The sequence below is a fragment of the Carcharodon carcharias genome, chromosome 13 (assembly GCF_017639515.1).
Source record: "Carcharodon carcharias isolate sCarCar2 chromosome 13, sCarCar2.pri, whole genome shotgun sequence".
In the NCBI taxonomy this organism is placed as follows: Eukaryota; Metazoa; Chordata; class Chondrichthyes; order Lamniformes; family Lamnidae; genus Carcharodon; species Carcharodon carcharias.
The window spans coordinates 141,291,796-141,317,254 of NC_054479.1; the positions used below are offsets into that span (position 1 = coordinate 141,291,796).

General features: G+C 46.9%; 1 protein-coding gene across 2 annotated transcripts in view; it reads right to left on the minus strand.

The window, feature by feature from the left end:
- The window catches only part of frmd4a (FERM domain containing 4A), a 559,644-nt gene that overhangs the window by 236,442 nt on the left and 297,743 nt on the right, over positions 1 to 25,459 (minus strand). For both annotated transcript variants that reach the window (XM_041203005.1, XM_041203004.1), the window contains exon 4: positions 18,148 to 18,240. In XM_041203005.1, the coding sequence (XP_041058939.1) occupies positions 18,148 to 18,240 (93 nt within the window). The remainder of the gene's footprint in view (positions 1 to 18,147; positions 18,241 to 25,459) is intronic.

The window sequence follows — 25,459 nt, forward strand, 5'->3', positions numbered from 1 at the left end:
GACCAGCCAGCCCTCACTCAATCCAACTGACCAGGCAGTCCCTCCCTCAATCCAACTGACCAGCCAGTCCCTCACTCAATCCAACTGACCAGCCAGTCCCTCACTCAATCCAACTGACCAGCCAGCCCCTCACTCAATCCAACTGACCAGCCAGTCCCTCACTCAATCCAACTGACCAGCCAGTCCCTCACTCAATCCAACTGACCAGCCAGTCCCTCCCTCAATCCAACTGACCAGCCAGTCCCTCACTCAATCCAACTGACCAGCCAGTCCCTCACTCAATCCAACTGACCAGCCAGTCCCTCACTCAATCCAACTGACCAGCCAGCCCCTCACTCAATCCAACTGACCAGCCAGCCCTTCACTCAATCCAACTGACCAGCCAATCCTTCACTCAATCCAACTGACCAGCCAGTCCCTCACTCAATCCAACTGACCAGCCAGCCCCTCACTCAATCTAACTGACCAGCCAGCCCCTCACTCAATCCAACTGACCAGCCAGCCCCTCACTCAATCTAACTGACCAGCCAGCCCCTCACTCAATCCAACTGACCAGCCAGTCCCTCACTCAATCCAACTGACCAGCCAGCCCCTCACTCAATCCAACTGACCAGCCAGTCCCTCACTCAATCCAACTGACCAGCCAGTCCCTCCCTCAATCCAACTGACCAGCCAGTCCCTCAGTCAATCCAACTGACCAGCCAGTCCCTCACTCAATCCAACTGACCAGCCAGTCCCTCCCTCAATCCAACTGACCAGCCAGTCCCTCACTCAATCCAACTGACCAGCCAGTCCTTCACTCAATCCAACTGACCAGCCAGTCCCTCACTCAATCCAACTGACCAGCCAGTCCCTCACTCAATCCAACTGACCAGCCAGTCCTTCACTCAATCCAACTGACCAGCCAGCCCCTCACTCAATCCAACTGACCAGCCAGTCCCTCAATCCAACTGACCAGCCAGCCCCTCCCTCAATCCAACTGACCAGCTAGTCCCTCACTCAATCCAACTGACCAGCCAGTCCATCACTCAATCCAACTGACCAGCCAATCCCTCACTCAATCCAACTGACCAGCCAGTCCCTCACTCAATCCAACTGACCAGCCAATCCCTCACTCAATCCAACTGACCAGCCAGTCCCTCACTCAATCCAACTGACCAGCCAGTCCCTCACTCAATCTAACTGACCAGCCAGTCCCTCACTCAATCCAACTGACCAGCCAGTCCCTCCCTCAATCCAACTGACCAGCCAGCCCCTCACTCAATCCAACTGACCAGCCAGCCCCTCACTCAATCCAACTGACCAGCCAGTCCCTCACTCAATCCAACTGACCAGCCAGCCCCTCACTCAATCCAACTGACCAGCCAGTCCCTCCCTCAATCCAACTGACCAGCCAGCCCCTCACTCAATCCAACTGACCAGCCAGTCCCTCAATCCAACTGACCAGCCAGTCCCTCCCTCAATCCAACTGACCAGCCAGTCCCTCACTCAATCAAACTGACCAGCCAGTCCCTCCCTCAATCCAACTGACCAGCCAGTCCCTCCCTCAATCCAACTGACCAGCCAGCCCCTCACTCAATCCAACTGACCAGCCAGTCCCTCAATCCAACTGACCAGCCAGTCCCTCACTCAATCCAACTGACCAGCCAGCCCCTCACTCAATCCAACTGACCAGCCAGTCCCTCCCTCAATCCAACTGACCAGCCAGTCCCTCACTCAATCCAACTGACCAGCCAGTCCCTCACTCAATCCAACTGACCAGCCAGTCCCTCCCTCAATCCAACTGACCAGCCAGTCCCTCACTCAATCCAACTGACCAGCCAGTCCTTCACTCAATCCAACTGACCAGCCAGTCCCTCACTCAATCCAACTGACCAGCCAGTCCCTCACTCAATCCAACTGACCAGCCAGTCCCTCCCTCAATCCAACTGACCAGCCAGCCCCTCACTCAATCCAACTGACCAGCCAGTCCCTCAATCCAACTGACCAGCCAGCCCCTCCCTCAATCCAACTGACCAGCTAGTCCCTCACTCAATCCAACTGACCAGCCAGTCCATCACTCAATCCAACTGACCAGCCAATCCCTCACTCAATCCAACTGACCAGCCAGTCCCTCACTCAATCCAACTGACCAGCCAATCCCTCACTCAATCTAACTGACCAGCCAGTTCCTCACTCAATCCATCTGACCAGCCAGTCCCTCACTCAATCCAACTGACCAGCCAGCCCCTCACTCAATCCAACTGACCAGCCAGTCCCTCACTCAATCCAACTGACCAGCCAGTCCCTCACTCAATCCAACTGACCAGCCAGCCCCTCACTCAATCCAACTGACCAGCCAGTCCCTCCCTCAATCTAACTGACCAGCCAGTCCCTCCCTCAATCCAACTGACCAGCCAGTCCCTCCCTCAATCCAACTGACCAGCCAGCCCCTCACTCAATCCAACTGACCAGCCAGTCCCTCACTCAATCCAACTGACCAGCCAGTCCATCACTCAATCCAACTGACCAGCCAGCCTCTCACTCAATCCAACTGACCAGCCAGTCCCTCCCTCAATCCAACTGACCAGCCAGTCCCTCACTCAATCCAACTGACCAGCCAGCCCCTCACTCAATCCAACTGACCAGCCAGCCCCTCACTCAATCCAACTGACCAGCCAGCCCCTCACTCAATCTAACTGACCAGCCAATCCCTCACTCAATCCAACTGACCAGCCAGTCCCTCACTCAATCCAACTGACCAGCCAGTCCATCACTCAATCCAACTGACCAGCCAATCCCTCACTCAATCCAACTGACCAGCCAGTCCCTCACTCAATCCAACTGACCAGCCAGTCCATCACTCAATCCAACTGACCAGCCAATCCCTCACTCAATCCAACTGACCAGCCAGTCCCTCCCTCAATCTAACTGACCAGCCAGTCCCTCCCTCAATCCAACTGACCAGCCAGCCCCTCACTCAATCCAACTGACCAGCCAGTCCCTCACTCAATCCAACTGACCAGCCAGTCCCTCCCTCAATCTAACTGACCAGCCAGTCCCTCCCTCAATCCAACTGACCAGCCAGCCCCTCACTCAATCCAACTGACCAGCCAGCCCCTCACTCAATCCAACTGACCAGCCAGTCCCTCACTCAATCCAACTGACCAGCCAGTCCCTCCCTCAATCCAACTGACCAGCCAGTCCCTCACTCAATCCAACTGACCAGCCAGTCCCTCAATCCAACTGACCAGCCAGTCCCTCACTCAATCCAACTGACCAGCCAGTCCCTCACTCAATCCAACTGACCAGCCAGTCCCTCACTCAATCCAACTGACCAGCCAGCCCCTCACTCAATCCAACTGACCAGGCAGTCCCTCACTCAATCCAACTGACCAGCCAGTCCCTCCCTCAATCCAACTGACCAGCCAGTCCCTCCCTCAATCCAACTGACCAGCCAGTCCCTCCCTCAATCCAACTGACCAGCCAGTCCCTCACTCAATCCAACTGACCAGCCAGTCCCTCACTCAATCCAACTGACCAGCCAGTCCCTCCCTCAATCTAACTGACCAGCCAGCCCCTCACTCAATCCAACTGACCAGCCAGTCCCTCCCTCAATCCAACTGACCAGCCAGTCCCTCCCTCAATCCAACTGACCAGCCAGTCCCTCACTCAATCCAACTGACCAGCCAGACCCTCACTCAATCCAACTGACCAGCCAGCCCCTCACTCAATCCAACTGACCAGCCAGTCCCTCCCTCAATCCAACTGACCAGGCAGTCCCTCACTCAATCCAACTGACCAGCCAGTCCCTCACTCAATCCAACTGACCAGCCAGTCCCTCACTCAATCGTGGCTTCGCCGGCTGGGCCAGCATTGATTACCCATCCCTAGTTGCGCTTACGAAGGTGGTGGGGAGCTGCTTTCTTGAACCGCTGCAGTCCGTGTGGCATAGGTGCTGTTAGGAAGGGAGTTCCAGGAGCTTGCCTCAAAATGCGTTAGGGCATGTTCCTTTCACTACTGGGCTCAAACATGGACCTGGCATGAGAATGGCATGTGGCATCTAGAGCAAACGAAGCGAAGATAAGATGCCAGAAAAAAAAAGCAATGGCAAGAGTTTACGCATCGGCGTCCGGGGTTGGGGGGGGGGGGGCTCGCTCGCTGCCGGGTAATGACATCAGGCGGAACTCCCGACATCATCCTGCATTTTCAGGTAGGCGGGGGCGCAGCCGAGTCAGTTGTGCACCCACCGACCTGTCAGCGGGCCACTGAGGCCATTCGAAATACAGTTAAAGTAATGAGTGGACCTGCCCGTCCAACCTTAAGGCTGACAGGCAGGTCGGGAGCTTTGGCGGCTCTTGAAAAAGCATCAAAACCTCATCCACGGGCGGGACGAGGCTTCTGGACTGAATTTGAAAAATTAAGATTGACTTTTACTTAAAGTTATGTCCACGTCCCATCTCATGCGACATTGTCACATATGGGGACACGGGGTGGTTAATGAAATTTTCCAAAGATTAATTTTTTTTGACTTTTTGGGGACTGATCTCCCTGAGGCAGCACTTTAGTCTCAGGGAGATCGGAGCGCATTTCCAACATTTGCCGTTCCCCCCTTCCCCACAGCCCTCCCCACCCACCCCAGGGAGCACACAGCGCTCCCGTGCGGATGTCACACTGGGCGGGCCTTAATTGGCCCACTCACCGAAAAATGCCCCCCCCCCCCCCCCCCCCAACTGGGGCGCCAATCGGAAGGCCACCTACCCACACCCGCACGTCCCCCCAACAGGGGGGGAAAACTTTGCCCAACAAAAAGTGAAACAAGATATAAATCGTGCTGGTATCTATTCACTTAATTGCAAGTTCCTTGCTTGCCAGCTTTCTGACCTGCTTTATCTGTAATGACCATCTTGAGGTTTAATTTCAGGTAATCTATGCAGACAATTGTTTTTGCCAGGCAAGTTTAAAGCTGATTCACTGAGTTATCGCTGGGATTTTACCAAGATGCTCTTTTTAAGAGAGGTTTCACTGTAAAATGGAAAAACCAAGGGAATAAAATGGGACAATAGAAGGAAGGGGAGCTGCCATTATCTACATTCCTTCCACTCACCATCCCCAGTCAAAACTGGAGCATCTTGGAGTGGGAGAGAAGCTCTATTATAATAACCGGCTTCACAGAAGAACGGTCATACGTACTCGAAACGTTAACTCTGTCTTCCTCTCCGCACATGCTGTCAGACCTGCTGAGTTTTTCCAGCAATTTTTTGTTTTTGTTTCAGATTTCCAGCAGCCGCAGGATTTTGCTTTTAGCTGAAATGTCTTGGACAAGGCTTTACCTTGCAAATATTCGGGCTGATACTGGGGATGGTGAGTGGAAGGAATGTAGATAATGGCAGTTCCCCTTCCTTCTGTTGTCCCATTTTATTCCCTTGGTTTTTCCATTTTACAGTGAAACCTCTCTTAAAGAGAGGATCTTGGTAAAATCCCAGATTCTTATTCTCAGTGATAAATCAGTGAATCAACTTTAAACTTGTACTCAATGTGAAACCATTTGTCTGCATAGATTACCTGGTATTACACGTTTTTCCAGCATTTTCTGTTTTTATGCCAAATTCCATTGTCCAGTTTATAATGATGGGAATGTAAAAGGAATCTCAGTAAAACCTAAGACAACTTGAACTTTGTATCAAAGTGATAGTCAAAACTGGACCATTGTGGAGTGGAAGAGAAGCCCTATTATAATAGCCAGCTTCCTAGGTCACTCCTGCGACAGCACCTTCCAAACCCGCGACTTCTACCACTGAGAAGGACAGGGCAGCAGATGCATGGGAGCTCCATCTCCTGTCAATTCTTCTCCAAGCCATTCACCATCATGACTTGGAAATATATCGGCCGTTCCTTCACTGTCGCTGGGTCAAAATCCTGGAACTCCCTCCCTAACAGCACTGTGGGTGTACCTACACCACATGGACTGCAGCGGTTCAAGAGGGCAGCTCACCACCACCTTCTCAAGGGCAATTAGGGATGGGCAATAAATGCTGGGCCCAGCCGGCAATGCATTCACCTTGTGAAAGAATTAAAAAAAGGATCTGACATGTCATATTGAATCCTCAGCCGGAAGTGTCAGTTGTGTAATGTATTTGCCCCAGAAAGAAGCTGTTCCTATTTTCAGTTGCAAAGACCAACATAAATGTCGACAGAAACATTATCCATTGATCTTTAATTGTTACTTCCAAGTTTTCCAATCATAAGAATACATTTTATAATTGACAACTCCTCAATCTGTGACCATACCCAATAGCTGCTGGTTAGAAATGTATGCTCAGATCCTATAATTAAGATATTGATTTCAGACAATGCTTAGGTTTCCAAGTCTCCCTTAACCAGAAGGAAACAGAGAGGCAGTATGGACTTGATGGGCCAAGTGATCACTTTCTGTAAAGACTCTAAGGCATGGCTGCACCTCCCCAGGGAGAACAGACCCACTCTGAACCTTCATACGGGGTATATCATTTAGGACTGAGTTGAGGAGAAACTTCTTCACTCAGAGGGTGGTGAACCTGTGGAATTCCCTACCACAGGAGGCTGTGGAGGCCAAGTCACTGGATATATTTAAGAAGGAAATGGATGGATTTCTGGATTCTAAAGGTGTCAACAGGTACAGGGAGAGAGCGGGAGTATGGCGTTGAGATAGGGGGTCAGCCATGATCATGTTGAATGGCAGGGCAGGCTCAAGGGGCCTGCTCCGACTTTCTATGTTTACACAGCAGTGTTCAAACGCTGATAACATTTACAAAGGAAAGCAGTTGCCATGGTGACAGCAGGGGCACTACAATTCCCTTGGGTTAGGGAGGGTAACACAACACACCACAGAATGCAATAGGGAAATTCCTGGAATCGGTGGTGCGCATGGGGACAACATTATATTCAGTTGTCAACACTCTGCAACAAGGCTCACACGCAAAGAATGGCCACTCGAACAAGATACCAGGAGACCTAGTGCCCAGAGAAACAAACCCCAGCAAGGTGGTGAGAAAAAAAGAGGCAAAATCAATTCATACGTAGTGGAACCCAGTGTGGGTGGACACAACCAAAATGTGAACCGCCTCTGTGAGGTCAAACAACACCAAGCATGAAACCAAAATGCACAAAAAAATGTGATGTCCTGAGACTCATTTAGATTAAAACAATTCAGTTCAGAGCCGTGTATTCTGATTGTGTGTATACTGCTCATCAAATGACGAAGCACTGGCATTTACACACGCGAACAAGCAATTTATCATCTCTACACAGAACGTAGTGCAGAAGGGGAGGAAACAGCACTGTCCATCTCAATTACATCAAGGGCTGAAGCGATTTTCATTCCAACCACATCCACAGTATCGAAGCAATGGTGCTTTAATCATTAGCATAGGCTTCTTTGAAGTTAGCGCAATCATTGGCTACATGCCTGTTTTAATACGGATATCTATCTGCAGGCCAGCAAGTTCCTTGGTAGCCTGGTCACTCTGGTAAAATCCTAGGTTCGCCTTTTAAACAGACAGCACCAGAATCTCACTGAGCAGCCTCAGAAAGCAATAGTTCGTGGCCATGAAGGATTGAACAAAATGCTAAACAAAGCTGTCCTTCTGCAGGGAAAACTACTGACTTGAGTGAGACAACGCTCGATTTCTTCTGCCCCTTGTGACAATCTAGGTCATTAGACCAAGAATGTTAAACCATAAAGTGAATCTGCTTTTGATGCGCATCGCTGGTTTGTGCATTTATTTGTTATTTGTATTTTGCTGCTTACCAAAGCTTTTTCAGTATTAATTTCAATGAACTGTCAGTTGTGACTCAGTGGGTAGCCTTGGAGACAGAATGCTGTCCCACTTCAGAGACTTGCGAAACACAAATTTAAGTGGACACGCCACTGAGGGAGTCCTGCATTGTCAGAGCTGCCGTCTTTCAGATGAGAGGTTAAACTGAGGCCCATTTGTTCTCTCAGGTGAATGTCAAAGATCCCATAACACTATTTTGAAGAAGAGCTGGGGAGTTATACTGCTGTCCTGGCCAATATATATCCCTCAATCAACATCATAAAAAACAGATTATACAATCATTATCACATTGCTGTCTGTGGGAGCTTGCTGTGCACAAATTGGCTGCTGTGTTTCCTACATTACAACAGTGAATACTATTCACAAAGTACTCCATTGGCTATGTAGCGCTTTGGGACATCCTGCGGTCATGAAAGCTGCTATAGAAAGGTAAGTTTGTCCTTTTATAACACAGCATTTTAGGGAAGTGCAATTTAAGCATTTTAGTACAAAATATAGTTGTGGAATTTAGTTAGATTAAATCAAAGAAATCATGCAGCCTTAACTTGAAGGCATCCCATATTGAAAAAAAATCTGCTGACCAAGAGGAGTCTCCATCATTCAGATTCAATTCAACAATGATCTTATATAACTGGGTTGATTAGAGTGACTGCCAGTCATTCATTTATTGCATTAACAATTGTAAGAAATACAATGAGACAGGTATCAACAAATGCAATTCAGGTCTGACAAATAAAACTACTTTAAAAGGTTATTTTTTATAGCAGGGATCAAAATTCTGCAGATCATCTTGCTTAAAGATCTGCAGTTAATTGGAATACATAATCCTTCATAATCCCACTGGGAGGAGATTTGATGTGACTCGTATTTTAAGGCCGTTGGGGGCTCATTGGATGGAGGCAGCATTGTGAGATTTTATATAGCTAGGACATTACAGTTTGGCAGATTTAAGCCTCTACATTGTTGTCCAACACACTTATTTGTTCAGGGTAAATCACTCCAGTTACACTACGCAAACTATAATGCAGTTTGAAACATAACTATGCTATAAAATGCACCATTTTATTTATGTACAATTATGTACAAAAGGGCACAAGTTCTGTCCGGTGTCCTAGCCAATATTTATCCCTCAATCATCACAAAACAGATTATCTGGTCATTTGTTAGACTGCTATGTGAAAATTGAGATGTGAGCATTGCTGATTGACCATCATCCAGGAGTCAACCATATTATTGTGGAGCTGGAATTATGTATAGGCCAGACCAGCAGATTTCCTCCCCTAAAGGACATTTGTGAACCAGATGAGAATTTACAACAATTGAATTCAAATTTCACCATCTGAAATGGTGGGACTTGAACCCAGGTCCTCAGAGCATTACCCTGGGTCTCTGAAATACCAGTCCAGTGAACATACCACTTTGCCACCACCTCTTCCATATCTCCTATATCACAACAGTGAGTAAACTTCACAAAGTACTCCAAAGTACTCCATTGACAGCAAAGTGCTTTGAGACATTCTGTGGTTACGAAAGATGCTATAGAACTGCAATTGTATAAAACCTAATATTGGTGTGAATACCATTATTAACGTTATTATTCTCTTGATTTCCAAATGCTCTAAAAAAGCTGTTGTTTTCTAATGTTCCTTTTATTTAATGATTAGTTCAGAACAGTTAATTATAAAATCCAAATAAATCAAAAGGCAGATCCTGAGAAGATTAGATGCTCTGATTTAGTTGGATTTTATACTGAAGAGTATCTTATATGGTCAGTTCCCAAATTTTGTCTGATCTCCACTGGATAGGGGTCAGAGAAAGTGCTGAGCGGAATGTCACCTGCGAGGCTTCTCTAGTTGTATAGGATGCATTGGACCTAAAGGGAGTGTCAAAATATACAGGATGAGAGAGAGGGGGAGGAGGGAAAAATAATAAAAATGGGAGCCTAACATGGCATTACTTTGTCTCTCAAACTGCGCAGGCAGATGTCTAGTCTCTGCTCATCTCTGCTCTACAAGGGCTGTATAGGTGAGATAAAGAAGTAGAGGGGCCCCAAAGAATTGTGCCCACTGCCCCATTTCTACAAGTTAAGTACAAGATGAACTTTAAGCCCCACCTCTGTAATCTCCTCTAGCCCTACAACCCTCCACGATCTCCATATTCCTCCAACTCTGACCTCTTGACCATCCCTGATTTTAACCGCTTCACCACTGGCGGCCGTGCCTTTATCTCCCGGGACCCTAAGCTCTGGAATTCCCTCCCTAAATCTCTCCACCTCTCCCCTCCTTTATGATGTTCCTTAAAACCTACCACCTTGACTGAGTTTTAGGTGACCTGCCCTAACATCGCGTGCGGCTTGGTGCTAAATCTTGCTGATAACATCCCTCCGAAGTATCGTTGGGACATTTTATGACATTAAAGGTGTTATAGGCATGCAGGTTGTTGTTGTTGTTGAAAAGCAATGTCACACTTAAGTCCTTTCTACGAGAAAGTATTGTTTTCAAATCTACAAACGACAAGTCTTTGACTGCAGTCGCACCCACATCGCTATCATCATTCTAAACCCTCGAGGATGCAGATTGAGTAAACAGCTATAAATATTTGGAGACTAGTCTAAATCCTCAGCTTTGAAACAAGTGTAATAACATTCAGGACTAAAACTCCAGAAGGAAAACAAATCGTGGATCCTGGCTAATTTCAGAAACAACGAATAAAAGTCAGATGTGCTATTTTTAGTCTTCATAAATAACCACTGAATACAGCATCAACTGATGGATGCTAACCATCTCGATCAGAGTTTAGGATATGTTAGCACAGGGCAGAACCTGCAAAAGGGTCTTGTCAACTGGCAGAGTCAATTAGTGTATATGGTCTAGATGTTTTTTGAAGCGTTACAGCCAAGAGAGGTCTCCAGCAATGTTTTCAGGAGATTCTCTTCCCCACCTGCAGTGAGATCTAAATTAATAACATCAAATAAATATTCAGCACGATCAAAGGGGCTGAAATTTTGAGGGTGGGAAACACGTACAGAGATCAGTAATAACCAACCAAATATATAAATGTACTGCATTTCACAGATATTAATATGGCAATGGGAACTAACTCTGATCACAACAGGCTATGCCTGATGTGAAGATGAAGGGTGGTTTCTTTGATATAAAGCAACTCACAAGGTTTAGCGACAACCGGTTCAAGAGACACCTGGGGCTGGACTTTCTGCTCCTGCTGAGAAAGGACTTTCTGTTGGCAGTTGGGAACCAGAGGTCGGCACTGTTTCCGGGTTCCCTCTCCGAAATCGGTCACTCACTGTGTTTTTTTTTAAATTACTGATGCTCGAAATACAAGTGGAAAGTTTTAATCACTTGTGGTCATCCTTCAAGCTCAGGTAACGCCAGGAGCCTGTGCCTGTCCTGGAGGTGCGGCCTCAGTTGACATGGAAAGAGACGGGTTTGCCATTCCCATTAAGGATGGTGGGGTGGGTTCTCAAAGCTGCAGGGCCAACTCGAAGCCAACTCGGAGCAGTATGCTGTCATCGGGTGGTAAATGATGGAGAGAGTGAGCGCTCCAAAATGGGGGCTTCCTCCTCCCTCCAACTTTTCAAAATCCAAACTAGAAAAGGGACCTTTCAGCCAGGCCACCGCAGTGGGGGGAAAGCCCTCTCAGAGGGTGCCCTGTGGCTGCTCCTGTGCTCAGGGTGGTGGGGAGAACTTCTAGGCCTGCCTGTAGCATTGGGCATTAACCCCCCCCCCCCCCCACTGACCGCCTCCACCATCACCACCACCACCGGTCTGCAGTTGAGTGTCTGGCTCCAGGCACCTAAACCGGCTCCAAGTACCTGCGGGAACCCGGGGGTTGGGGGGGGCTCTGCCAGTTAACCCTGTCGGGCCCCTGTCTGCATCTCTGTAAAAATGATCCGGAGATGAAAAATGAAGATGAGCCGGGGAATTAGCATGTTGGTCGGTGGGGCTGTTTGCGGCTCCTGTTTGCCTCTGATTCCAGTCCTGGCCAGAGCTGAAAGTCCACTCCTTGGACTCCGAGTACATTCGTGAGGAGAGCTCCAACAAGCTAGAGTTGTATTCCCGGGAATTTAGAAGATCAGGAGGTGCTTTGATTGAAGTTTTCTAAGCTATTAAGGGGAAGCCGATGGGGTGGATGGAGAGAAACCGTTTTCACAAATTGGGGAGTCTCGGACTAGGGATCCTGGTGTAAAAATTACAGCCGGACCTTTCAGGAGAGAAATTATGCACAAAGGAACTCTCTTTGCCAAGTGGCAATTGATGCTGGGTCAATTGTTAATTTAAAACTGAGGTGGATAGATATTTTTTAAGCGAAGATATGAAGGGATCATGGGGCAAAGGATTTAGGAGTTAAAGTGGTGGAATTTAATGCCCATTTCCAAAGTGAGATTGGAAGCGAGCGGCATTCAATTGGGCAAGAGGGTGCCAGGTGGGGACTCTACCTGCTTCCCACCTCTACCCCAATTAAGCCAGGGGAGAGAAGGCTCGTGGGTGGCCTTCCTGCTCCAATGCCAACTGAAGAGTGGACAACTGACACCCTCCTAAGGGCCTCATCTCCCCAGCGCATTCAAGCAGCAGCAGGTGGGACAGCCACCACATGGGAAGCCTGAGTGGGATCCCTGGGGACGTCCCTCATTCAAAGGCACTCAGTGCCTGACCGATGGGCCTGGCATCATGAATGGGGCAGGGGATGCTGGGGGGGGTGGGGGGTGGTGGAGGAGGGGGTGTGGTTGCTGCTGAGAGCCGTGCCCCCCCACCCCCCTGCTCTTGCAGCCGACTCCCTGTCCCACCGCACCCCCACCCCAACCAGCAGCCTCCCCCACTACAACCCCCATCCATCCCGCCCTCACTCACCTGTGGTCTGCGTCACTCGCTGATTGTGGGCCCGGAATTTTCCAGCACCAATTGCGGTGCCCTCCCCCTCAGCAGGGGGCCGGTGAACCATTGGTACCTCCACTCGCATCGGTGAGACCGGAAGATCCCGCCGGCGTTAAGGGGCTGGGAAATTCCGGCCAGGGTCTCCAATAGTTGCAATACCGACAGACACCACGGGCGGCGCTGATGGCAATGCCAGCCAATCAGAGACTGGCAGCTCACGGTGTTGGGGGGGGGAGGGTTTCCAATTTGCACCCCAGCGTTGGATCCTGGGGAAGGCCCAACATGGACGCTTATGTGCCGGAGAGGCACTTAATATGTCAGGCCTTCCCCAAAGCAGGCAACATGGCGATGGGGTGGGGGGGGGGGGGGGGGTCTCTAACCAGCAGGTGACATGGTCACCTGGGTTAAATTCCACCCCTGGAGTTAGATCGCAGGTCAGCCATGATCGCACTGAGTGATAAAACAGGCTCGAGGGGCTAAATTGCCTCCCCCTTGTTCCTACAATCTAATTTCAAGCTCATTATTATAATAATAGAAGTTCCTATCTCCGTTTCGCTCACGTCGCATCGAATTTAAATATAAAAAGGCTTTTGTGTTGGATGACATTTGGCTCGTCATTTTCAAAGTGATTGTGATCACAAGTAAAATGAGAAATGAACAGATATTTATCTGCAAACGAGTAAAATATTTTGAGCAGGAGTTTTTTTTTTTGGTTTTTGATTTCATGCTGGTGAAATGAATCCAAAGGTGATGTGATCACAAAAAACATCTCCGATGACAACAGCGGCAATCTTGAAGTGACCGTACCCAATGCAGATTTTAATGGGAGGACGAGACATGGTGACTGGCCGAATCATTTAAAAGTTACGGGATCAATGTGAAAAGGAAAGCTCACACACAATTCACTGGCAATCAAAAGTGGTTTCATTTCCGCTGAAGCTGTATTTAAAGTAATCTTTCTTAGTCTTACTTTTTAAAAAAATTCATTCATGGGATTTCAGCTTTGCTGGCTGGGCCAGCATTGACCATCCCTAGTTGCCCTTGAGAAGGTGGTGGTGAGCTGCCTTCCTGAACCGCTGCAGTCCGTGTGGTATAGGTACACCCACAGTGCTGTTAGGGAGGGAGTTCCAGGATTTTGACCCAGTGACAGTGAAGGAACGGCAATATATTTCCAAGTCAGGATGGTGAGTGACTTGGAGGGGAACTTCCAGGTGGTGGTGTTCCATGTGTCTGCTGCCCTTGTCCTTCTAGATGGTAGTGGTCATGGGTTTGGAAGGTGCTGTCTAAGGAGCCTTGGTGAATTCCTGAAAAGATACCTATTGAAACTTGCAAACAGCAACAGAAAGAAATTTGCTACATGCAAAAAAAAATTATAGGCTATGCAGTCAAAGATGTTTCAGAAATAATCTGTTTAAGGTGATTGGCTATTTATCCTCCTGACAGTTTCCATTTGTCCTCACACTGAACTTCTGTTTGTTTGGTGATTGAATGAGGGAATAATAAATGAAATGTTGATAATATGGAGTACTTTTACAGTGTGGGCTTCAGTTCAAGGTCACAGCCTTGTTTAGTCCCTGCACCTGCCTCTTTAATTCATATAATGTACACAGTCACTTGGAGAAATGACCTTTCCTTGTATATAATGCTTTGAGGGGGTGGTAGCATAGTGGTAGTATGACTAGACCAGTAATCCCGAGGTCCAGGCTAATGTTCTGGGGACATGGGTTCAAACCCCACCACAGCAGCTGGTTATTAAACTCTGGAATATAAAGCTGGTCTCAGTAATGGTGACCATGAACATAAGTCCTGAGTTACAAAGGAAACTATCATTGATTGTTGTAAAAACCTATCTGGTTCACTAATGCCCTTTAGGGAAGGAAATCTGCTGTCCTTACCTGGTCTGGCCTACATGTGACTCCAAACCCACCAGTAAAGTGGTTGACTCTTAACTGCCCCTCTGAGATGGTTGAGCAAGCCACTCAGTTCAAGGGCAATTAGTGATGGGCAGCAAATGCTGGCCTTGCCAGTGATGTTTACATCCCATTTTTAAAAGCTTCTGTGATTTCAAAATGATACATCTTTCTTTCATGTTACAAATCGAAGAATAATGGCCTGGTTTTTGAAGTAGAAATAATGGTGAGGCAATCAGCGCTCACAGTTACTAAGTGTAAACTGGACAGAAAATTCTGGCGAATGCACATGCGCAGTTAAACATGGAAATCAGGAAGCTGCTGTCAGGTATGGCTTGCTTCTCCAGAAGCTTCACTATAATGGTATTTCATTGAGAGAACAATGCAAAGGATTTTAAGTGCTCCAGATATAAACTAGACTTACCAGAAAATGTTAGGGCTTGTCTGTTTCTGTATAAGTGCATTTCTAATGGCTTAATAAGTCTTAATTATGGCCAAACAAACCCTCTGGCACTGAAAATTAACTCTTACAAATGTGGAGACTCATTCCTTCAAGCACATTCATTGTAGTTAATTATCATCTTTTTTTGAAAGGATAGCTACATCCCAATTTCATAAAATGCCGTAAGGTTACTTTTTTAAAAATATAATAATAAAAGTGGAAAACAGGAACATTCTCTTCATGAGTCACAAAAATAAATCAAAAACAGAAATTCTGGGCAACAGGAAATGTTCCAAATTCGAGTCTCACTAGTCTACATGGTGGAAAAACAGGCATCCAAAAAAATACTGCGGATGCTGGAACTCTGAAATAAAAACAGAAACTGCTGAAAATACTCAACAGATCTGGCAGCATCAATGGAGAGGGAAACAGTGAACATTTCTGGTGGATGACCTTTCCGGTTGTGACAAGTGTTCATTAACCTGAAACAATGGGCTGGCTAGGGACCCAGGTTTTAAAAATCGCAGTCCCAGAGGTCATCTCAGGATTGCGATGCCCCTGGGATAGATCTGAATTTTCAAAGGGCCGGTAGGGAGGGATACCTTAAGGAGCTGGTTAAGGGACACGTGCATTCATGATTGCAATTTTGAATTTTTACTTCAGTGAACCCGAACAACCTGGTGCACATGCACAGCTACTGGGCCATCAGAAACGTACACTCCATTTAATGAAAACTGACCTTTCCAGGACCTTCTTGCACAAGTTCCAGTGTTCGAATGTAATCCAACCCGCAGAGCCCCTTTCATCATCACAGACACTGCTGTCCCGCTAGGGAGCTGCCTGTTCCGCACAGTAAGGCAGCGGCAACCTCCAACACGGCTGCCACCTGCCTTTGTCACTGACGCCAAGCAAGTAGCTCCACCCTTCACAGAGGTGCTCAAAGCCTCTGATTGGGCACTAAGCTCACCTCTGGGCCAATGAGGCCACTTGAATTTAAAAGCACTGTTGCGAGAGCCACAGGCACAGGGTTGGGACCCAAAACTCAGTTGGGTGTGGGGGCTCCCGATCCCACTTCGAAAATCCGACCCATTAACTGTCCTTCTCTCCCCGCAGATGCTGCCTGGCCGGCTGAGTACTTACAGTATTTTCTGCTCCTGATTTTCTATCCATCAAAATGAATGAACCGCACATGCGATTCCCAGTTTAGGTGCCCGGTGGATGAGGCTCACAGTCAGAAGTGAGAACTGGAAGAGTTGCCCCTTAAATGTACTGGATGTGGTCACATCATGAAGTTTTAACCTGATCGTGTTAACTCGTCAGGCAATGGTCATTTAAGCAAGTGCATTAACTAGAGCAGTCCAAGAGAAAATCAGATTTCTGGCTTGGTTAAATAACTTGGTCGCATTCCAGCATCCAAATGTTTTTATTTGAACTGACGAGCCTTATAAGTTGATGCAAATCCAGATTTTTTGTAGTGTTTAAAGAGCTTGGAAGTATAAAATTTAGAATCTTAACAATAAGCTAAGATAAATTTGTGGCCAATATGACACATAAATTATCATAAACCCCCTTAATTTACAGTCACTTCCAGGCATATTTTCTGCGATGCTCTTATACAATGTTAGAAAATATGGTTTTCTTTGTTTTATTTAAGTGTGTGTCTAGTCACAGAGCCAAGCAATAGCCTTGTTGGTGGTTAGATGGAGTTCTTTAAGCCCGCCTCCAAGTTTGGTCAGTGGACAGCCCTCGCCAACGTGAGTCATTGTTGGGACTGCATCATTGCTGCAGCCTGGGTGGTCTTGGCGACCATGATGGCTGCACAGAGGCCTTGGCCGGTCCGAAATGGTTTTAAAAGGGCCCACCGTCGCCGTGGGAGATCAAATCCAGGTGGACGAGCAGTGGGGTCTACGATAAGAGAGTGGTTTCTGGTGGATGTTTCTTGTCAGTCCTCCTGCCACAGGTCCTTAGCTGTTACTCCTCAGTGTAGCGGCTTTAACCAAACGGGGTGGTGGGAGGGAAGGTGTACTGCTGGTGGGTTGGGGGAGTCATTGAATCGGGGCAGGCTTGGGATGGAGTGGAGCTTCTCCGGTAAGCTTGCCTGCTACAATTTCTCTCTGGTGTACAGGGTGTGTGTGCGGGGGGTGGGGGAGGGTGTGTGTGTGTGTGTGTGTGCGGGGTGGGGTGTGTGTGTGTGTGTGTGTGCGGGGGGGTGTGTGTGTGTGTGTGTGTGTGTGTGTGCGGGTGTGTGTGTGTGTGTGTGTGTGTGTGCGGGGGTGTGTGTATGTGTGTGTGTGCGCGGGCGTGTGTGTGTGTGTGTGTGTGTGTGCGGGGGGGGTGTGTGTGTGTGTGCGGGGGTGTGTGTGTGTGCGGGGGTGTGTGTGTGTGTGTGTGCGGGGGTGTGTGTGTGTGTGTGTGTGTGTGCGGGGGGGGTGTGTGTGTGTGTGTGTGCGGGACTGTGTGTGTGTGCGGGGGGGTGTGTGTGTGTGTGTGCGGGGATGTGTGTGTGTGTGTGCGGGGGTGTGTGTGTGTGGGGGGGGGGGTGTGTGTGTGTGTGTGTGTGTGTGTGTGTGTGTGTGTGTGAGTGTGTGTGTGTGTGTGTGTGGACAATGTTGCTCAGGACTGGGAGCCAGGGGTGGGTGGTGAGTTGATCGAAGGGTACCTGTGATGATGTGCATTGTTGAGTTGAAAATATGGAACAGCTCATGCCACCATGTGTGCCAGCTACCAATATCCAAGTCATTTTTCTTCTCATAGAATCTCAGAACAGTTACAGAACAGAAAGAGGCCAACTGGTCAATTGAGCCAATGCCAACTCTCTGCAAGAGTAACTCAGTTAATCCCACCCTTTTAATTCAGCCCTGCAAATTTTTTCCCTACTAATACTTACCTAATTCCCTTTTGAGGGAAAAGAAATCTTTTGTTTTCATGACTTGATGTAACCAAACAAAATATTGGGTTCAAAGAATGCAAACACATCATCCCTGAACCGAGTGTGGATGTTACATGAGGGTAACATGTAGTGGATAGTGGATGAACTAAAAAGAGGTGTATACAAAGTCACTCCGCACTAAACAGCCTGGTTATTAATAACAAATGTAAAAACTTACTTCACACAGAAGTACAACACAACTGGTCCTGACTTTTTCGGGAAATCATGTTCCAACACTCTGCGATCTAACTGTAGCCAACTGAAATGTGCGCTGGGCGAGGGAGAGAAAAGAGAGACAGCGTTAGTACAAGTTTTAACCCAGCCAGCAATGTCTGAATATAAAGAAACAGAACATCTCAACAGTTTAAAAAGCACAAGAAATGGTGGAGACACATAGCAGGTACCCCAGCATATGATGAGGTGGATTAGCAATCCAGCCGACCAATGGAAACTCAGGGAGCATCGTCTTCATCCACATGTAATTCGGTTCAATTTCTGTATTTTTCCTCTCAACGAGGACAGTAGTTTTAGTGGTACTTTTAACTTAGCACCCTTGGCAGTGGAATCCATTGGCCAGAATTTTATCATCCCTGGGTGGTGGGAATGGAAGTGGCGGGGGTGGGGGTGGAGGGGGCAGTGGAATAACGTGGAGCCGTGTTGGGAGAGCTCCCCAACTTTATCCCACCAGCGGAGAGGTTTCCCAGCAGGGGGTAGGAGACGGGCTGGGTGGGGATTGCCTGCCCTCTCTGAAGGAGGGGGTGTGGGGAGGTGCCATTGATTTGCACAGTTAAGGTTCCAGTGAGGGGCCATTAAGTGGGGGCTGCCGACATTTTGCCCGTGGTGGGACAGTCCTCTGTCACGTCCGGGAGGCGGCCTCCCTGCTATCGAAAGCCCCATCCCCCACAGAAGGGGCCAGGGCAGAGAAGGAATGCCCCAACAGCCTCTGCCAGCGGGGTTTCCCATCTGACCGATGAGGTATTTTACCCTCAGCCATCCAGAGTTTTCAATGACCTTTACCTCCGAGGTCTCCTATGTACCTCAGCAGTGTCCACCTCTCCCGGCTGGGCTGCTTAGGCTTCAGAGCTGCCAAACCTCTGATAGGTCACGCAGCATCGGGAGCCACCCGCCATCTTTAATTGGACAGAGAGCTCGGAGACGGAGAAAAAGGAGAACACATCTGGTAAAGTCGCCAAGCTGGATCTGTTGGTGACATCTGTGAGCTCAGGACACCGGACCTGACCTGATGTCCGGACCCTGAAACCCCTGGGGAAATCCAGCCCATTGACAGATTTTATCACCAGCAATCAATACTTCCAAATATAGAATTAAAATAATAAATTGTAATAGTAAATAATACTAAATTCCAGTTGGAAGCTGTGCTCCCAGTTCGTTAGGATCCCTTTGGTGTTGCTCGCCTATCAGACATGATTCATTCCCCACAAACAGTCGGACCCTGTCCCCACGCTGCTCCTGGCTCCTTTGGGGTTCAAAGTTCAAATTTCAAGATCTCAATTTCACCAAGTATGAAAGGGTCCCTGACACTTTTATAATGACAGCTGGCTGGCAGAGACAGAATGGACTCAAGATACCTGAACCTCCTAAAGATGGAAATACAATAAAGCATTATTCTTCTATGAACGATCAGTTTTAAATTGAGAAACCCAAGTGAAGAGAAAGAACGTCACCAAAAGTTCACTAAGGTCACCCACATCCATCTCCATAACATACCCCTGCCTCAGCTCATCTGCTGCTGAGACCCTCATCCATACCTTTGCTACCTCCAGACTTGACTATCCCAACACACTCCTGGCTGGCCTCCCACATTCTACCCTCCATAAACTGAGGTGATCCAAAACTCTGCTGTCCGTGTCCTCATTCACAACAAGTCCTGTTACCCTATCACCCCTCCCTGTGATCGCTGACTTGTCGGCTCCTGGTTAAGCAATGCCTCAATGCCATAACTCACCAAGGACTTGGGAACACCACCACCTGCAGGTTCCCCTCCTAGGCACACACCATCCTGATTGAAAAATATATTGGCTGTATCTTCACTGTCGCTGGGTCAAAACCCTGGAATTCCCTCTCTAAGCTTCTCCCCCTCCCTGCTCCCTTCCTTTCTTCCAGACACTCCTTAAAACCTACCCCTCTAACCAATCTTTTGGTTATCTGACCTAATATCTCTTTATGTGACTTGGTGTCGTCTTTTGTTTTATAACACTCCTGTGAAGCTGTTTGCGACATTTTACTGTGTTAAAGCAGCTGTTGACAGAAAGCTGGGCAAATCAGGAATGAAAGAACAGGTGGTGGCACATATGAGTTATACAAATCCGTAAACAGAGGAGGAAAGGAAAGAGGTGGGAGATGAATGCCACAGTTTAAATACAGGAAAGAAGGAGTTACAATAAATAAACAAAGTGCTTATGATTCAGCACATAGTCCATATCTTATTAGAAATACTGCGTCCACTCCCTGTTGAGAAACTTCAATTCCTCTGGTCAGTTTTTACATCGAAATTTAAAATCAAAAATGCTTATGAACATAGAAACATAGGAAATAGGAGCAGGAGTAGGCCATTCATCCCCTCGAGCCTGCTCCGCCATTCAATAAGATCATTCCTTCACTGTTGTTGGGCCAAAGTCCTGAAATTCCCTTCACCACAGCACTGTGGGTGTACCTCCAGTGGCTCAAGAAGGCAACTCACAACAATGTTCTCAAGGGTCATTAGGGATGGGCAATAAATGCTGGCCTTGTCAGCAACACCCACATCCTACGAATGATTAACAAAAAAATCACTGATCTTCTATCTCAACACCCACTTTCCACACTCTCCCCACATACCTTAACATCTTTAATATCTAAAAATCCATTGATCTTTGTCTTGAACATACTCAATGATTGAGCCTCCACAGCCCTCTGGGGTAGAGAACTCAATGATTCACCATCCTCTGACTGAAGAAATTCCTCTTTGTCTTGGTCCTACCTGGTCTACCTCTTCTTCTGAGACTGTGTCTCCTGGTTCTAGACGCCCCCCCTATCCTTCCTGCAGCTATCCTGTTGAGCCCTGTAAGAATTTTGTATGTTTCAATGAAATCGCCTCTCATTCTTCTAAACTCTAGAGATTACAGGCCCACTCTCCACAATCTCTCCTCACCGGACAATCCCAGAATGTAAACACATTGAATCACAGTGCAGAAGAGGCCCTTCGGCCCATCGAGTCTGCACCGACATGTGAGAAACACCTGACCTAACTACCTAATCCCATTTAGCAGCACTTGGCCCAGAGCCTTGAATGTTATGACGTGCCAAGTGCTCATCCAGGCGACGTGTAATGCAAATTCCCAAAGTGAACAATTGACATTCACGGTTTCTTGAAGAACCAACTGAATCACTCGAGATGATTTTTGACAAATTTATCATATTCGGAATAAGGTTTTAAACAAAAGATATGATTCAAAAAATTACACATTTCACAACAACATCACCAAAGTTTTCACCAAATTTAAAAAAAAACTCATATGAAGTGGGTGTTGCTGGTAAGGCCAGCATTTGTTGTCCATCTCTAATGCCCTTGAACTGAGCGGCTTGCTAGGCTTGTTCAGAGGGCAGTTAAGAGTCAATCACATTGCTGTGTGTCTGGAGTCACATGTAGACCAGACAAGGTAAAGGTGACATTAGTGAACCCGATGGGTTTTACAACAATTGATGATAGCTGTCATGTTAAGGAGACTCGCATTTTATTCCAGATTTATTAATTGAATTTAAATTCCAACAGCTGCTGTGGTGGGATTTGCATGTCTCCAGGGCTTCAATTTGATATTTTCTGCCTCACAGCAGTTGGAGAGAACTTTGAACCACATCTGTGTGATCGGAGCATGTGCAGTTGGCATAATTGCCCAGCATGCAGTGTGCATATCAACAGGAAAAGAACTGAGTGCTTTCAAAAAACTTTCATAGAAGTTGGGGATTAAACTGTCAACACTTTATTGGAGGCATGCCAGGGATTTCATTAAATTTAAGTAACAAATGCTGTTTTCTATTTTGAACCATTTAGACAAGAGTGGATCTGTGATCATGATTTCCCTGTTGATGGACAGAAAAGAAACGGCATTTTTAAAAAATAGAGATGAGATCGCTGTTGAAAATTCAATTACAAATTCTCTCCCCTGAACTATTGGTGAAGTTTAAGGCTTTTTATATTAAAAACTTTAATCAGTGCACAAGTGTTCAAGATTTTGATTAAGTCACTGCTGTTTACAGGGAATTTATCATTATTAAAAAGCGAATAAATCTGCAGTCTCTCTAATATTGCATTCACTCTTGGTGCACATTAGGAGAGTGTGCCAGGAAACTGCACCCTTGCAGCCTGCGATTTTCTATTCATTCACTTTAAGAAGCAGAAAATAAAGCCTCAGAGTCACCATGGTAACCACCACAGGAGATCTGTTGGTAATTAAATACGAATAAAACATATTACTTCATGGAAGAAAATAAATTCTCTGCAGCATCAATTTGGCAGCGGTCTTGTTTCCGATTGAGAGACTGTGATGCTAAATTTTTGAGTGCAGGGCTGAGAGAGTGCAGCATTCTTGTGGATGTGGTACTTTGGATAAGATGTTGAATGGAAGACCGGTCTCCTGTACAGGGCCAATGGCACTCCTTAAAAACGATTCGGCAGTTCTTGAGTACTGACCAACATCCCCCTCTCAACCAACATCAGCTGAACAAAACTAGTTGATCATTCATCTAATTGCAGTTTGTGGCACTTTGCTGTAGGCAAAATGACTACTGGGTTTTTGTACTTAACAGAGTACTTCAGTAATTAAGACAGCTAATGGATGCTGTCCTTTATTATGAGAGGAATTGAACATAAAAGTAAAGATGCTATGCTTCAGTTATACAGGACATTGGTGAGACCACATCTCAAATAACATGTGCAGTTTTGGTCTCCTTATTTAAGGAAAGATGTAAATGCCTTGGAGGCGGTTCAGAGGAGGTTTATTAGATTGATATCTGGAATGAATGGGTTGTCTTATGAGGAAAGGTTGGCCAGATTGGGCTTGTTTCTACTGGAGTTTAGAAGAGTGAGGGGTAACTTGACTGAAGTGTATAAAATCATGAACGGTATTGACAAGGTGGGTGTGGAAAGGATGTTTCCTCTTGTGGGTAAGTCCAGAACTAGGGGACGCTGTTTTAAAATTACTGGTCACCCCTTTTAGATAGAAATGAGGAGAATTTTTTCTGTCAGAACATTGGAATTCTCTGCTTCTGAAGGTAGGATCATTGAATATTTTTAAGGAAGAGGTAGATTGGTTCCCTTGCCTAATAAGAATCTAAGATTTTCAGGGGTAGATGGGAATGTGGAATTTGAAACACAAGCAGATCAGCCATGATCTTATTGAATGGAGGAGCAGGCTCGAGGGGCCGAGTGGCCTACTCCTGTTCCTATTTCATATGTTCGCAACTGGTAATGTATTAATTCATTACTACTAATGTTTTTAAACTATACTTCTAGCTTTTTATGATAAAGAAATAGGAAAGGGTTGTAGCTACTTCAATGGATTACTGTCTGCGTAAACTAGAGATTTACAGACTACATTTTAAGCTTGCTTGTCTGCAGTTTGTGCTCAGATCACTGGGTGATGCAATGGGTACCTCCACCTGCTCCAAGTATCACCTAGACATTAACTACAAGATAGATACAGATGACCTAACTTACTCATCCATGTAGAAACACCCTGTATCTTCCCACCCTCATTATAAGCAGTCCATGTCCAAATACAGCAAGACCTGGAAAATATCCAGGCTTGGGCTGATAAGTGGCAAATAACATTCATGCCACACCTGAGCCAGACAATGACCATCTCCAACAAGAGAGAATCTAACCATCGCCCCTTCACATTCAATGGTATTACCATCACTGAATCCCCCACTATCAACACCCTGGTGGTTACCATTGACCAGAAACTGAACTGGACTAGCCATATAAATACTGTGGCTACAAGAGCAGGTCAGAAGGTAGGAATCCTATAGCGAATAACTCACCTCTTGACTCCCCAAAGCCTGTCCACCATCTACAAGGCACAAGTCAGGAGTGTAAAGAAATACTCCTACTTGCCTGGATGAGTGCAGCTCCCACAACACTCAAGAAGCTTGACACCATCCAGGACAAAACAGCCCCGTTTGATTGGAACCCCATCCAGAAACATTCGGTCCCTCCACCACCGATGCACAGTGGCAGCAGTGTGTGTATCATCTACAAGATGCACTGCAGGAACTCACCTAGCTGCCTTAGACAGTACCTTCCAAACCCATGACCTCTACCATCTAGATGGACAAGGGCAGCAGACACATGGGAACACCACCACCTCGAAGTCCTCTCCAAGTCACTCACCATCCTGACTTGGAAATATATCGCCGTTCCTTCGTTGTCGCTGGGTCAAAAACGTGGAACTCCCTCCCTAACAGCACTGTGGGTGTACCTACACCACATGGACTGCAGCGGCTCAAGAAGGCAGCTCACCACCATCTTCTCAAGGGCAATGAGAGATGGGCAATAAATGCTGTCCTGGCCAGTGAAGCCCACATCCCATCAATGAATAAAAAAAACTGTTTAGCATTGAAGTGACTGTGTGTGCCTCTACTTCCTTTAGCAATCATTCAGCTCCTACTTTTGGAACTCCCTCCATGGTTTACTCCCTTTGTCACTCTCTCCCCCTTTAAAAATCTTCCTGAAATCTCTGTCTGATTTCATCTTCAGCCAAAATCTTGTCCTCCTTGTCCTGGCACCAACTCTCACACAGTTCTCTGTGAACTGTCTTGGGAACTTTCTCTTTGCAATAAAACGCACAAAATGAAGGCAATTTGTTGTGTATTCCGGAGTTTTGAACTCTGTTATCCAATAGTCCATCCAGGTTTTAATCGTTGTATGTGTGAAGTACTTGTTGACATCAGTCCTGAATTTTTCTTTAATTAATTTGATAATCGGCCTATATTAGTCTCTTGTTCAAAGTCTCCTGGTTGAAACAATCATAATTGGGGGATTAATTGTCAATAGTGAAGCCTATTTAACAACGTACTAACTATAATTCATTCACTTCTCCCTCATTCTCACACTCCCTCTTCACCTTCACTGTCTGTCTTTCTCTATTCCTCAGTCTCTCTTTCCCTCATTCTCTCTCTCCATAATCCCCTCACTCTCCCTCCCTCAGACCCTCCCACATTCTCTCTCGTTCCTTTTCCCTCATTTTCACTCACTGCCTCTCTTCCTCTCTCTCACCCTCCCCCCCCCACCCATCCGTCTTAATATCTCCTTCTCGGCGTCTCCCTCAATCACACCCTCCCGTCTTCTCTCTTACTCCCTCTCCCTCGCTTTCGCATGCTGTCTCATTCACTCTGATTGTCTCTCTCTCTCTCTCTCTCCTTTCCTCATTCACACTCACTCCCTCTCCCTCACACTGCCTCCCTCTCGCCATCCCTTTCAGTGTCTCCTC